Source organism: Pygocentrus nattereri, chromosome 23, assembly GCF_015220715.1.
Source record: "Pygocentrus nattereri isolate fPygNat1 chromosome 23, fPygNat1.pri, whole genome shotgun sequence".
Taxonomy (NCBI): Eukaryota; Metazoa; Chordata; class Actinopteri; order Characiformes; family Serrasalmidae; genus Pygocentrus; species Pygocentrus nattereri.
Window position 1 is genome coordinate 20,958,679 of NC_051233.1, and position 14,795 is coordinate 20,973,473.

The following is a 14,795-nucleotide window of genomic DNA, read 5'->3' on the forward strand; positions in this document are numbered from 1 at the left end:
TCTAAGGTTGGGCTATTTAAGCCCAGACATAGCACTGCTACAATGCGAAGTATTGTTCCGCTGAACCTTACTGAGCGTTTTCATTGTACCGTTTGTTTTCTAGTATTTGAACTTTCATATTGCTCTGCTGACTTTCGTTTTTTGCCTCGCCCCTTTTTGGATACCTGTCTTCATCGTTTTGGATATATACCTTTTTGACCTTGGCTCGGACTGGGATTACGATTTTGTTTTGTTCTATTGTCGATCGATAATCTTGCCGTATATTAAAACCACGCTGATTTCCGATCTGCGTGCGTCTGTGACTCTCTCACCCTTACAAGGTGTCATGCTGCCAACCATGTACAAAAAAAGGAGTGGCTACTGCTTGAGTATTACAGCATTATGAAATCATAGTAAATTCATGACATTATGAAATGGTAATTGCATATGAATAGTTCACAAAAAGCAATATTTCTAATTTGAGTGTACCACCATGCAGATATCAAAGATTTTACTGCATTTTAATGTAACCAGTGAACTGGTTGATTAGGTCAATGAACAGGATCATATTAAACAATAAGCAAAAACGTAAGCTACAACGTAACCTAAGTCATGTTAATGTGTCACTCCAGCACTTCACATAATGCATATACTAAAAAATGAAGAAATATTTACTGTATTGTTTTTTATCAGCCTAGCATATTTTACCTAATCTGTGCAGCTGTATTGTGTGTGAAAACCGGTGCTCTTAAAGATATTAAAAGCATTGCTTTTAATCTTGAAGACTTATGCAGCAACCCTTTTATACACAAAGGGCTGGTGTGGTTGCAGGTCTTCATTATGACAAAGTGGAAGAACAACCTGATCAGTTATTAAAATACTGAGACCAACTGATTAAACAAACAGAATAACGCGTGCTGCTGTTTGGTTGGAATGAAACCCTGCAGCCACACCAGCATTTGCAGGACACTGTTGCTTTATGGCCTTCCAAGGTTGTCCTGGTTTTTACCAAAGCTCGCAGTAAAATATAAAGGTGTAAAATATAAATCTGATGATGGCAATCTTCAATCTCCCTCTTTTTTTTCTGTTTTCCAGCGGAGAATCTGAGAGCAGCTCTATCATCTCGCTGTGCCTCTCCATCCTCTCCAGCCAACCTTCCCACACTGCAGGAGCAGACAGCACCTGACACCTCCAGCAAGGACTCACTTGCTGCTGCTCTTTCTCCTCCTCCTTCACCTGCTGAAGGAGAATCCCCATTAGTGGACACACCAAGAACTGAGGAGGAGGAGGTGGGAGGAGAGGAAGGCCTGGAACTCCAACTTCAGAATCACAGCACAGTGACTGACAATCATAATATGCATATTCAGGTAAGGGAACGGTTCCCGTTTATGCGTTTTTCAATTCAGTTAGAATTTATATTACATTATAGTGCTTCTTATAGCAGATGTCTCATCGCTAGTAGACACCTAATGAACAAGCAAAAACTCTAAAGCTCATGAAGAACAAACACTGAGAGGAATCAAGAGAAGTCCTACTTTGGTTGACCTTGGAAAGCAAAATTATAGTAATAAATCACAGGTAAAAACTTTGATTAAACAGACATTCAGGATAGACAGTAGAGAGATGTATCAAATGATAATAAATAATATTAAAGACATAAAAAGGCTGTCAGAAATAGAACTGATGGATTAAGTGTGTTAAATGGATGAAGGGCCGATTTCCCAGATGGGGATTTAGCCTGGTGTTGGACTTCACAGCATTCTGAATGCTGATTTTTCCACTAAAATGACAATAAAATGCATGACTGAACTTAATCCCTGTCCTCTAAACCAGCCTTAACAGTGTTAAATAAGAGCATGTTGTTGTGAGGAAATCATTACTGATGTGGACCAGCAAGACAAGTAAGTTTACTTATTTTGAGGATATTTCATTCTCAGAAGTACATAGACTCATAGACATTGCCTTAGGAATACTGTACATGAAATCTGACATTGCCGTAGAAGTACGTGGACCCACAGACTGTACCTTTGAAAGACATGGACTCTCAGGCATCGTCTTAGAAATAAATGGACTCACATTGCCCTGGAGAGCCACGGGATATTGTATATAAAAAAATGTAATCATAGACAGTACCAGAGAAACATATGGAAACGCGTGCAGTGCACACATTGTTTCATACACACTGTCATAGAAACACATGGATACAGAGACATTGCCATAGAAACACCAGGATTCACAGACATTGTCAGAGAAACACAAGGACTCACAGACACTGCCATAGAAACACATGTGCTCATAAATATTGCCATAGGAACACATGTAGTCACCTACATTGCCATAGAAACACAAGGATTCAGACACTGCCTTCCTGTTTAGATTACATTACAGTTGCGGGTTATTAAAACAAAAATTCTGTAGCATTGGGAATTATTTGGAATAAGAAACAGAAAATTAGTCATATTTAGTCCACACATACCAGCTTGTTTTAAGCAACAGTGTTGTTAATAGTGCATAAGCATGTAGCGCATGGTAGTAGAAAGTTGAAAGTAGATGTTTTAAGTAGTACTCCTATACAAATAGCCCCCTTCACTGTTAGAAATATGGTTATTAGTCCCACACAGTAGCATTAATAATTTAGAATCTTCTACTAAAATCACATCCCAGTCCTTAATATTATGAAACATTAATGAGCTCAAAATAAGGAGAGAGTCCATTTCACTGCCTCTAGGGCACCATTTCATTAAAAATGAACAGTGATAATTAGGCCTTCATTTCCTTCAGCTCCTTCCTTTTCTGCCTCTGTTGGCGCCTTGGATGATGCAGTGCCATATATTACACTGATAAGGCACAGTGCTGACCCAGGCATAAGCTAAAAGACAGCTTATTCTTACATTTTGGGAAATAATTCTAATTTTTTCTGCCCTTTTGCAAAAATAACATGTGAAGGTAGCATTATTGGGCATTTTTATTACCATAATTGGAAATATTGGACTAAACTACCAGAAATTCAGTTGCTAGGTAACTGTATGTGTACTGAACCTAGTGATTTCTGACATCACATAAAGTTGCCAAAACAAGTTTAAGATGACTTAATCAAGTTACAGAAGTTACAGGCTCTCAGTAATTGAATTAATTTGTCACATTAGTCCAAAATAGCACACTCGGGCATAGTAATGGGGCCTGGTTGTGTAATGCAGCTTTCTGATCGACCACAATACAGCTCACCTTTTAGTTTCCCCTCTTGGCGGTTCTAATTGGTTCTGATTGACTTTTAAATGTCTCTGTTTAATTTGATGCAAAGCAGCTGAAGGTCTATCAGCACCCCTTCACAGATGTGAATTTGTGAACATCTAAAAAGTGATAGTGTGCAGAAAATCAATGTTAAGATATATTAATCACTTACCATGGGTTTCATCACCAGTCATGCAAGCCAGTGGAGGTTCACTGGCCCTGGAAAAAGCCATTAGTATTAGCGGCTGTTCATGTCAATGGCGTTTGCTTAGCAGTCCATGCATCCCTGGAAGCACATGTCTTGGATACTGCCATCTTTTGCAGTGACCGCATTTGAAATATAGAAAATTGTTGTTAAGAAAAGGTGCCAGTGTATAGCCTATGTGTGGGAAACAGTAATGCAAATCTCTGGCGTACAGTTCAAGTAACCTTAGGGAGCATAACAAAACAAAACAGCTCAGGCCATTTAGCACACTTTCACCACAGAGTGAATTTTAGTTACTGTTTGTTTAAAATATATTGTAGAATAAGATCATTTTGATTGTATTGTTGCATCAATACATTATTTATCATAATCAGTGTGTAAAGTATGATGACTGTGTTTAAAGAGTATTCAAAGATGACTGTAAGGATGTAAGTGAATAATCTACTATTCTTGTTGACACCTTAACATCGAGACAGACCTTGTTTTTGAGCCTGTGTGACGTTAATACATAAAGTCATGGCCCAAAAATCTCCAACCCAACATGTTGCAGGGGGACTCGCAGCAGCGAATACACCATATTTTAGTATGTTTTTTTTTTTTTCATGACTTTTTCAATACTGGTACTCTCAATATTAACAAAAAAATCTTATATAGTGCTGCTTTAACATCCTTTTTTTGTTTACTTATAAGTATTATCAACAATAAGCAGTAATTGTCATGATTTTATGAAGATTATATATATAAAAACTAAATATAAATAAAAATGATACACAAACAATTTGGAAATGTATTACTTTTATTTGTAATGTATTCTTAATAATAATGAATAATTATCCTCATTGTATTAACATAATGCACATAATGTTCAAATTACAATATGGAGGTTTAAATGGCAAATTGCAGAAACATACAGTCAGCAAAGAAATAAATGTAAGGAGAATTTGATAATAAATGTGTACTATTATTTAATTCAATAATAAATTAATACATTAAAGAGCATAAACTGAATTCATTAAATTTGTAATAAATGTTATTTAATACTAAAAGCCCAGTAAATTACAAATTAGCAAATACAAAAACACTGAATTCATTCATTCATAAAAACGAAGGCTATAAAATTGTCTATAGCTGTTGTCTAAATTGATAAATTGTGATTTCTTCTCTGTTTCATGCAAAAAACATAACAGCAAACAAAATTGACATTATTATTATTATTATTATTATTGTTATCATACACAAAACCCACGCTATGTTCTATATTATTGAGGAGCTTCTGCTTCAGCATTACAGTGCAGTCTTTTGAGCCACAGCTTCATCTAATCATTTCCTATTCTGTTGTAGATAAAGGCATATTTTGAAGATGTAAAGCGATTGTGACAACTGTGGATCAAATGACAGGAGGTCTGGTCTCTGTAAAGACAGCAGGGGTCATATGGTAATCTACTAGAGCTCAGAGTGGAAGTAAATGATAGTTTCCCGCGTGTTTCAGCAGCTCATTACCGGTGGCACCCTTAAATGCTGATCTGTTTAACTTCACATTACATGGTGGATCACGTGATATTATAAGGCAGCAAAGTAGGACACAACTTAAAATGACAACAGAACAGACTTATACTACTGCTTATAGCAATGCTTTAAAATATTTTGTTGTCAATAAAGTCAATGCAGCCATTCAACAACAATTGAATTCTTTTAATGTACTCTTCTTATTCTCTGCTGGGTCACTGTCGCCAGTTATATCAGCAAATCAAAGACCACCAGATGGCACTGTATACTAGGAATAGACAAGTAGCCAATGTGCATATATATCCTCAAGAGGGCAATCTGTTTTCACCTTGGCTTGTAAACAAAGAATATTCATTGCCAGTCTCTTTTCCTGATACATTGTGTTCTGTAGGCTTGGATGAGGTTTGGTCTTGTATTGGTGATTTTCGTTAAGGGTGACGTTTAATTTGTCTTTGAAAATATGGCCACTATATAGAAGGAAGTTGATAGATTTATTAGTAGAAGGCTGCATAAAATCACCTAACCTCTTAGTAATTTTTCATTATATATATATATATAGACTCAGCCTTAACGGAATAAAAATGTATGGCACAATTAAATTGTGTTTGACTGCAGAAATGAAAAATTACTAAGAGATTAGGTGATTTTATGCAGCCTTCACTGTTTTATATATATATATATATATATACCTTTGTTACCTTATCATAAATTGTAAGTGCAGTTCATAATTACACTTTGCTTTTATTTTATACCACTGACACAGCCCACAACGCAAACAATACAAAACAAGGCTAGTTGCAGTAATACAGCATTTAAATCTGTTATCTCAGGAAAATAAGTACGGTACACAATCACATCATTCTACTGCCACTTTATTCTTACCAGTTGTCATAGTTTCTCGGCCTTAGACTCCGCCAACAAACACAACCGTTGACTCCAGAGCCACTGAATTGTCATTTTATTGACCAAACTTGCATGAATTAGGATGTGCTTCATGTAAAGGATATGTAAATAATATTCTGATTGCTGGCGCTTGATTTCACGCGCTGAAGGTGATTCGCCATTTACGCTGAAATCTCTGCTTGTTTCCACATCATAAGTTTCATGAGACACAGAGTAGTTTTTACACCATTAAACATGGTCAAATCTGTGCTCTTTTTTACACAACTTTGAAGAATAAGGGCCACTGTCTGCTGTTTAGCAGTGTTTATGATTAGGCTGATAAAGACTATTGCTAATTTTGTGTCCTGATGAGTACATGGACAGCAGTCATTACCACTGTTGACCAGCAGGTGGTCTATTTTGTTCCTTACCCATTGTCAACTGTCTGGTCTCTACAGTAATTAATGGTTGCATTGTTTATTATATATTGTGTATTATTGTTTATTATTTAGTGTTACATATAGCTCCTTGTACTGTTGTAGCTTGTATTGCTTTTCTGACTCCTCACGTCTGTGGTGAAAAGGACAATGAAGCTCATTTTGACTTTATCAAATGTAAATATGCTTTAAGATTGTATTATAAAAAGTTGTTTATAACACAATTTTACTATCATAAATAGTCCACATTCATCAGAATAAATGTGGTCATCAAAATAAATTAGGTCATCATGGACGTATGTCATCATGCTCTTTTTTAAGCCCTTAGTCATTGTTTTTATTTGTGTGTTTTTGTCCAGGTGTGCCAGAGTGTCCAGAGTTTGACCCAGTTGCTTTACAGTCTGCAGGTGAGCTCATTTTACTGTCTTCTTCGCACATACACAAACACAGAGTAATTACAATGAATCATAGTTTGTCTCTCTTAATTATGTCATTAAAACATATTACTCCCCCCACAAGCACACACACACACACATACACCTACACACACACACACACACACACACACACACACACATACAAATACTTAAAATCCTTTCAGGACATACACACTGCATGACTCACTTTCCATGTATGACAACCATTTTGTGAAGGCATTGCCTTTCAGCAAAAGCTCAGCTCAGTTTGAGTTCAGTATCAAATATGACATTGAATTACACGAATCATGTAGATTTGACAGAATGGTAGGTGACAAAAAATAAATGAGTCAAGACATCCCTAATTAAATTGAAAGATAATGCCTAAAGACCGTTTTTAAAAATAGTGGTTGTAAATGTTGTGTATGGTTCTATATAGAACCTTTTTGAAAAGGTTCTGTATAGCATCACAAAGGGTTATTCTGTTTTTAGAGTGTTGAGCACAATGAAGAAACCTTTTGCAATGCAAAGAACCCTTTAATCATGCAAATGGTACTTTGTTTGTGTTCAACTGGATAGGGCTACTTACTGCCCCCTAGAGTGTGTGTTCACTAGTGTGCATGTATATGGGCACGGATGGGTTAAATGCGGGGGTCTGATTTCTGTGTGCGCAAGCACAGTTGGCTAGTGGTTCCAAATTTGAATATTACAGAAACTTCTTATCTTTAGTCCTAAGTTAAGACAAGGTCAAGATAAGATTTTTCACAAATTGGTGTACAGATCTTCTTAAGTCAGGAAATCCTAAACTACTCAAAGTCAGTATTTGATTATGTCTGCAAATATCGCAGACAAATATCGCAAACGGTGATAAGTGCAGTTGTGAAACGTAATCAGAATCATGTTAAAAATGATAGTTAGCTAGACATCTACCAATGTACAAAAATAAGACAAAGCTAAAGTGTAATAAACTGAAAGATAAGAATATTTTCACAGTCCCCTGCTGTTTAACAGGGCATCACCATTCTGAAGTTTCAGTTGCCATTTCCCAAAGCTTTAAGCGTCCATTATTCCTCTTAAATAACAGCCACACATTCAACTCTGCCTAATCACTATTGAACACCATTGCTGCAATATTTTATTTACTTTAACACGCTGAGAGAGAACGGAGGAGAATGTGTCTGGAGTGTCTGGGATTTTAAACTGCAGAGTTAGGGGGAAAAAACATCACTCTCAAAAGCGAAACCACCCCTTTGCAATATAAATAATGTACCCTCATTATGCTAGTTGTAAACATTGAGCTAGTAATGATGTTGCCTAAAAACTAACATTCTCTTTTTTGACAAAGCAGCTAAAGGAAATTAGGATACCATTGGGGTTTATCTTGTTATGTTAAGACTGTATTTAGGAAAGTTTGTCAGGTTAGGATGCTTCCATAATAATGCTTTCTTATCTGGAGGTCATGAATTTTAGGAACATTTGTTCTGTAATAACTACTGTCCTAAATTCAGTGTTGACTAAAGTTGTTTAACAAACTAAACAGATAATTCAAAAATTCTAAGTCATTATGTTTTTGTGTAGTGCAGCCCCAGGCTTGAAAAACACTGGAGGACTCCTTTAAGGACAGTCTGTATACATTGTATTTATTAGGTATTTCTTTTTGGAGGCTAAGATCTAAAATTCCTTTTGAAGTTAACCTTTATAGAGTCACAGAGAAGCCACAAAAAAGTTCCAGAAGAGAGTTTTAGAAACAAATAGCACATCCACTGAAAGGCTGATGAGTAAGTTTTCCAGTGCCCCTCTGACACTTGGCAAATAAAGCCACTTAAATCTTTTAATCTGTGCTGCCTGACGGTTGCTCAAGTGAAGAGGCGTGAAGTGATCGTTGAAGAGTACTAATTTAGGGATGAGCAATCCAGTTAAATTTGCATGAGTCTATTGCACTTGTCCTCAAGTAGTGAGTCAGCCAGCATGTTATTTCTGTGGAAAAAGTAACAAGTTTGTTTGGATGGTCCACTGCAGATGCTTTGTATATGCTCACCTTGTCCTTATGTGACATTCTAATATGTGTTAAATTGGACTTTAGCAACACAGCCCCCTTTTCCCTTTAAGTGTTTATAAAGCACCTCCGTCATGGAAAAACAAAATCTCCTCGCTTTTTTAAATTGAAGTTTAATTAACTGCTTAAATCCTGTTACGGAATTTTAAAAAATGCGTTCACTCTCCAGTTTTGCACAGTCTTATTGACAAAAAGAGGTTATTTTAATTTATTGGTGATGCACTATATTGCCAAAAGTATTTACTCACCCATAAAAATCATTGAATTCAGGTGGTCCAATCATTTCGATGGCCACAAGTGTATAAAGCCAAGTGCCTAGGCCTGCAGACTGCTTCTACAAACATTGGTGAAAGAATGGGTCGCTCTCAGGAGTTCAGTGAATTCCAGTGTGGTACCGTGATAGGATGCCACCTGTGCAACAAGTCGAGTTGTGAAATTTCCTCACTACTAAATATTCCACAGCCAACTGTCAGTGGTATTATAACAAAGTAGGAGTGATTGGGAATGACAGCAGCTCAGCCACAAAGTGGTAGACCACGTAAAATGACAGAGTGTGGTCAGCAGATGCTGAGGCGTGTAGTGCGCAGAGGTCGCCAACTTTCTGCAGAGTCGATCACTACAGACCTTCAAACTTCATGTGGCCTTCAGATTAGCTCAAGAACTGCATAGAGAGCTTCATGGAATTCCATTGCCGAGCAGCTGCATCCAAGCCTTACATCACCAAGCGCAATGCAAAGCGTGGAACGCAGTGGTGTAAAGCGCCACCACTAGACTCTAGAGCAGTGGAGACGTGTTCTCTGGAGTGATGAATCACTATCTCCACCTGGCAATCCAATGGATTACTCTGGGTTTGGTGGTTGCCAGGAGAAACATACTTCTCTGACTGCATGTGTACATTTTGGTGGAGGGGGGGATTATGGTGTGGGGTTGCTTTTCAGGAGTTGGGCTCGGCTTCTCAGTTCCAGAGAGTTTCAAGTTTCAGCCTTTCAATAATTTAATTATATAGTCAAATTACTCCAAATTGGCACTCAGTAATTAGCACATTTAGTAATGTGCCCTGCTGAGGTCATGCATAGTGCTTTTTTTTCCTTTCTAGGCGGCCGTCACTATCCAGGATAGCTACTACGAAGTCCAGCGGCTACTTCTCCTTCTCTTGTCAAACCACGCCCCACACAACACTCAGCCCCGCCCTTCAGTCGGTCTGCAGGAGCAGGAACGGCAGCGGGAGGCAGAACGTCGCCGGGAGGAGGCGGCGGGCGTGGCCCGCCTTCGCAGCACCTTGGCCCGGGAACGGCAGCAGTGGGAGCGCGAGTGCCATGCCCGGCAGTTTCGGCACAGCCAGCAGGAGAGCGTGCTGGAACAGAGGGAGCAACAGTGCCATCTGGAGGCGCAGAGGCTTCAGCATGAGCGCGAGGAGCTGCAGGAGCAACTGCAGGACTACCAGCAGAGCCTGGAGCGACTGCGTGAGGGCCAACGCAGTGTGGAGAGAGAGAGGGAGCGGTTGGAGACCCAACGCAGACTGCTGGACAGCTGGAGACATGGACGGCAACGAAGTCTGCCTGCCATGGTCATACCACTGGACGGTCAGCAGGTGAGTGACATCATGGTGCATGTATTGGAGTGTGCTTGTGTCAGGGCCTAAATGACATGTAACATTTAGTCACCAAGTTTGAAATAGTCAAAAAAATCTGCTAACTGGTAATATTGGTTAATATACTATTATACAGTCAGAACTCCCCAGACAAATTATGTTATGTTGATTTTCTAAGTGAAGCTAAGTTAACGCATCCTCTGTAGAGAATACACTTAAATATGGCATTTTCAGCAAACTTTTATGCTCAAATCTATTTTTGTATGAATAGAGATCTATGTATTGTGCATAATATTTATTTATTTATTTGCAGAGTTTGGAAAACAATAACACACAAAATATTAATTGGATGGTAGCTTTTGCACAGACCAGAATGAACTTTCATACAATAGCAAAGTTAAAGCAAGTTCTACTTTAAATACTTATACTATACAGAAACAGAAATTAACAGTGTTCACACATAAAAATCCATAAGTTTCATGTGGTATAATACAGTATTTACAGCCTGACATTATGCTTGACTAAGGTTCAATTAAGCACCACATTCCCAAATGTGATTTTCTTATATAACAATAAAGGATCAGCCCATTAATGGTGGGGTTGATTTTATCGCCTAGTTGGTTGGGGCCCTGGTTTGACGTGTCTACAAAAGGTTCAGTTTTTAAGCAGCACTAAAAAACTAATTTTGAGATTAATGTGGGAGCAAATGTAGACTTAATAGGTTGGGTGTGTAAGCCAGCCCAACACCTTGTGAAGGTGGGGTTCAAAGTAGGAGGTAATGGTCAACATTGTTCAAAGGACTACAAGCCTGTCATTAGTAGGGATGTGCACAGGTGCTCGAGAACTCTGTTAACCATTCGAGGTGCCAGTATTCAAATATTAAAATTGCAGTTCAGAAACCCGTTCCATTTTATCACAGAGAGACAAAGAAAATATAAACATAAAAAAAAGGTCTCAACCAATTAGAATATGCCACCAGAACTTGGGCTATGTTCACTTTACCAGGCTGAGGTGGCACAAATCCAATTGTTTGCCCTAATGTGACTCAGATCTGGTGTTTTCAGGGCTGCGTGGAAACACAAGTCTGATTTTGTCAAATCTGACCTGAGTCACTTTCTTGTGTGGTCCTAGATCGGATACGTATACAGTTCGTGGCCATGAGACCTCAGATTGGAATTCATGTGGTTTCATGCGGGTCATTTCAGGTCGCCGGTTTGTTCACATTAATGACAGATTTGAATCATTTACCTAAACAAGTGTGAACCCTCTGGTCAGATTGGATTAGAGCAAAAAATCAGATTTGAGCCATGAGGCTCATAATGTGAACTTAGCTTTACTGTCATGTGATCCCTTATAATACTTTAGCGTAAGAGTACTCTGCAAACTTAAGTCTTTGCTTAAATTACATGTCAGTAAACATGTTGTGTTGGTTGTTGGCAAACCTGGCACACTTTGAATCACTGCTTACTTCCATAGTATTGGCCTCTAGTGTCCCCTCTTTCAGCTACTGGTCTTTGCTCTGTGTGCTGCTGGCCTGTGTGGACGAGACCCTTTTCTGTCTGTTTGTGTATGTTTAAAGTAGTTCTGTTGCCTGTAGCTAGAAGTTTCAAGTCATAAAAGGTTTTGCACTCAGCGTGAGACTTGAGATGCAGCTGTCTTCTAAAAGATGAAATTCCTTCTTTCCTCCCTTTCTTTCCTCATTCCCTCCTTTCTTGTTGCCAAAACTCCCAACTGGTGATGTCAGACGAAATCTCGCCCAAACCTTCTCTCATCTTGCTTTGAAGATGGTATAAAACTGTCACTCAAATATTCAGCACAGAGAAGCTCTCACTGTTTCTGCTTCACACAGTCTTTTCTGACTTACGTTTTAAGTATTGCTAGTGGGGTTCACAGTATATTGTTTGCTGATTTTTGAGATGTTAGCCTGTGAAATACTGATAACGCAGAAGGCTGCAGTATACACTGGCAGGATAAAAGAACTGCTCATACACATCCATTATGCAGTGCTCAAAAGTAGAGTCCATTGAGACAAATTGATGTCTTGTTTATTTTATCACTTTCCAAGCTAAAATCAGCATCTATTCTTATCCATCAGAAAAGTCATAACAACTAGAGACATTAAAAAATCCCAATGATTATTTGAGAACTTAAGGTAAGCAAAAGTGCTCAAACTATTTATGTGTTTTAGTATTCAGTGTTTTATTTGGGCTAGTATTTTATTTAGAATGGTATTTAGAATGTCTTGTTTTGGAGGACAGCTTAAAGTATTTTAGTTTGCGACTAATGTTCAGCCAAGCTTTTTGGAGGTTTTCTTCTAAGTGGCTCATTATAATTTATTAGTCCAACTCGATATTCTCAGTATACATTTTTAAGCATTATTTCTCTGCATATTAATGAAAATGTATGATAATTAATTCAATGAGAATTAATGAATAATTTGCTACAGCTGGGTTCAATGGCGGCTTCCCAGGATTAATGCTGGAGATCTTTGGTTACAGCATATTTGTCCCATCTTCCTAATTTGCTACTGTGCAGTCGGACCTTTAAGTCAAGTTATAATTTGGCTGGAATTATGTACTTTTGAAGTTTTACAGTAAAACACAATTGACCCCATAAGATGCCACACTGTTCATTAAGTGAAATTCAGGCACAATTGTTAACTCCTCTGTCTCTCAAAGAAGAAAGATTTAAGAACTGTTTATCTGATTGTGACTGTTTTGGTGGCCTTGCAGGTCTTGCACAGGTGTTAGGGGATCTATTCTCTCTGTATCCTTCAGAATGTTTTTTTAAAGTGCATTTTTTGAAGCACCATTTTCTTTTGACCTTCTCCTTATGCAAGTGGATTATGTTCCAACTAATCTTTTCAGAAATATATCTTGGAAAATCAATAACTTGGACTTATTGTAGGCTTTGACTGTAAATTAAATAAATAAAGGGTGGATTTGCACAGTACAGTACATGCATGTGAGCAGTTATTTTTGCCTGCCAGTTTATCCATCTATATTCATCAATCCACTGCATATGGCTAATCTTCCTTGTTCGTCTTGCTCTTGTGGAATGGCTTTAGGTCTTTGTTATTTATTTATTTGTTTTTTTCTTTTGACTGGACCAAGGCCTTCTAACACGCACCGTAACAAACCTGTCAAAACGGATGATAAAACCAGCAGCCTGAACGCAGAAGTACTCATTACTTCCAGTCCTGTTGCGTTTCCTTTCAAGTTCAGTCAAATCAGGTGTGCAAGAGCCGCTGGGCAGGAAATCATTTCTTCCCTCAGCCTAAAGTACACAGAAGAGGCTAGACTGCAGTCAAACGTCTGGCTCTCGCTCTGTCTGACTCACTCTTCTCTCACACTTAACACACACATGTGCATGGGGTGCAGTCTCGGATTCATTATCTGAGGTAATGAGAGCAATTCGTGGCTCATCGGTCTTGGCGTCTGCCTCTTGACTGTGCACTAATAAACAAGTTAATGATTGATGATAATGAAAGTGCCCCAAATAAAAGGCTAGACAAAATAATTAAACCAGTTCTGTGTACATTGCCATCTCTGACCAATCAATGCAAACTGAGGCAGTTCAATAATTCATTTGGGCACTTGGGTTGAAAGGTAGGCTTAAGGCTAGCCAGAGGCTGGAGAGGAGTGATGGTGGGATGTAGGGTAAATGCATGAGTGTGATTGTTAACCTCTTAAGTTGTTTTTGTGTAAACACTTTGATGAGATCCCTTTGAGTCCATTGACAAAATAGCAATCCTGCTTTATATAGAACCTGAGTACTGACCATTGTGGCTAAAACAATTATTCAATGTTATTGAGAATGCCGACCAAAAAAAAAAAAAAAAAGTTGACAAAATGTTTGTGTTGTAGTTGGGCAAGTAGAAATCCTCCAGCATTGCTCTGAGTAAAATCTCTTGAGTAAAATTCTTTCTCCTGTAAAGTTACCATTTTGGAGATACTTGTTTGGACAGCGACGATATACAAGTCTGATGTAGCTTTCCTCCTGTGTTCACTGACAATGGTTCTCGAAAGTGTTCCTGAGCCCATGTGGTAATATCCGTTACAGAATGATGTCGGTTTTTAATGCAGTGCTGCCTGAGGGATCGAAGGTCACGGGCATTCATTGTTGGTTTTCTGCCTTTGCCGCTTACTCGCAGAGATTTCTCCAGATTCTCTGAATCTTGTGATGATATAATGGACTGTAGATGATGAAATCCCTAAATTCCTTGCCATTGCACGTAGAGAAACGCTGTTCTTCTGTTGGACTATTTGCTCACGCAGTTGTTCACAAAGTGGTGAACCTCACACCATCCTTGCTTGTGAACTACTGAGCCTTTCAGGGATGCTCCCTTTATACCAATCATGACACTCACCTGTTTCCAATTAACCTGTTCACCTGTGGAATGTTCCAAACAGGTGTTTTTAGAGCATTCCTCAACTTTCCCAGTCGTGTTGCAGGCATCAAATTCAAAATGAGTGAATATTTGCAAAAAACA

At 38.4% G+C, this 14,795-nt stretch overlaps 1 protein-coding gene across 6 annotated transcripts in view; it reads left to right on the forward strand.

Annotated features, from left to right (window-relative positions):
- The window catches only part of arhgef28a (Rho guanine nucleotide exchange factor (GEF) 28a), a 123,971-nt gene that overhangs the window by 98,048 nt on the left and 11,128 nt on the right, over nt 1-14,795 (forward strand). For all 6 annotated transcript variants that reach the window (XM_017698641.2, XM_017698650.2, XM_017698668.2 and 3 more), the window contains 3 exons: nt 1,075-1,346; nt 6,600-6,647; nt 9,809-10,303. In XM_017698641.2, the coding sequence (XP_017554130.1) occupies nt 1,075-1,346; nt 6,600-6,647; nt 9,809-10,303 (815 nt within the window). The remainder of the gene's footprint in view (nt 1-1,074; nt 1,347-6,599; nt 6,648-9,808; nt 10,304-14,795) is intronic.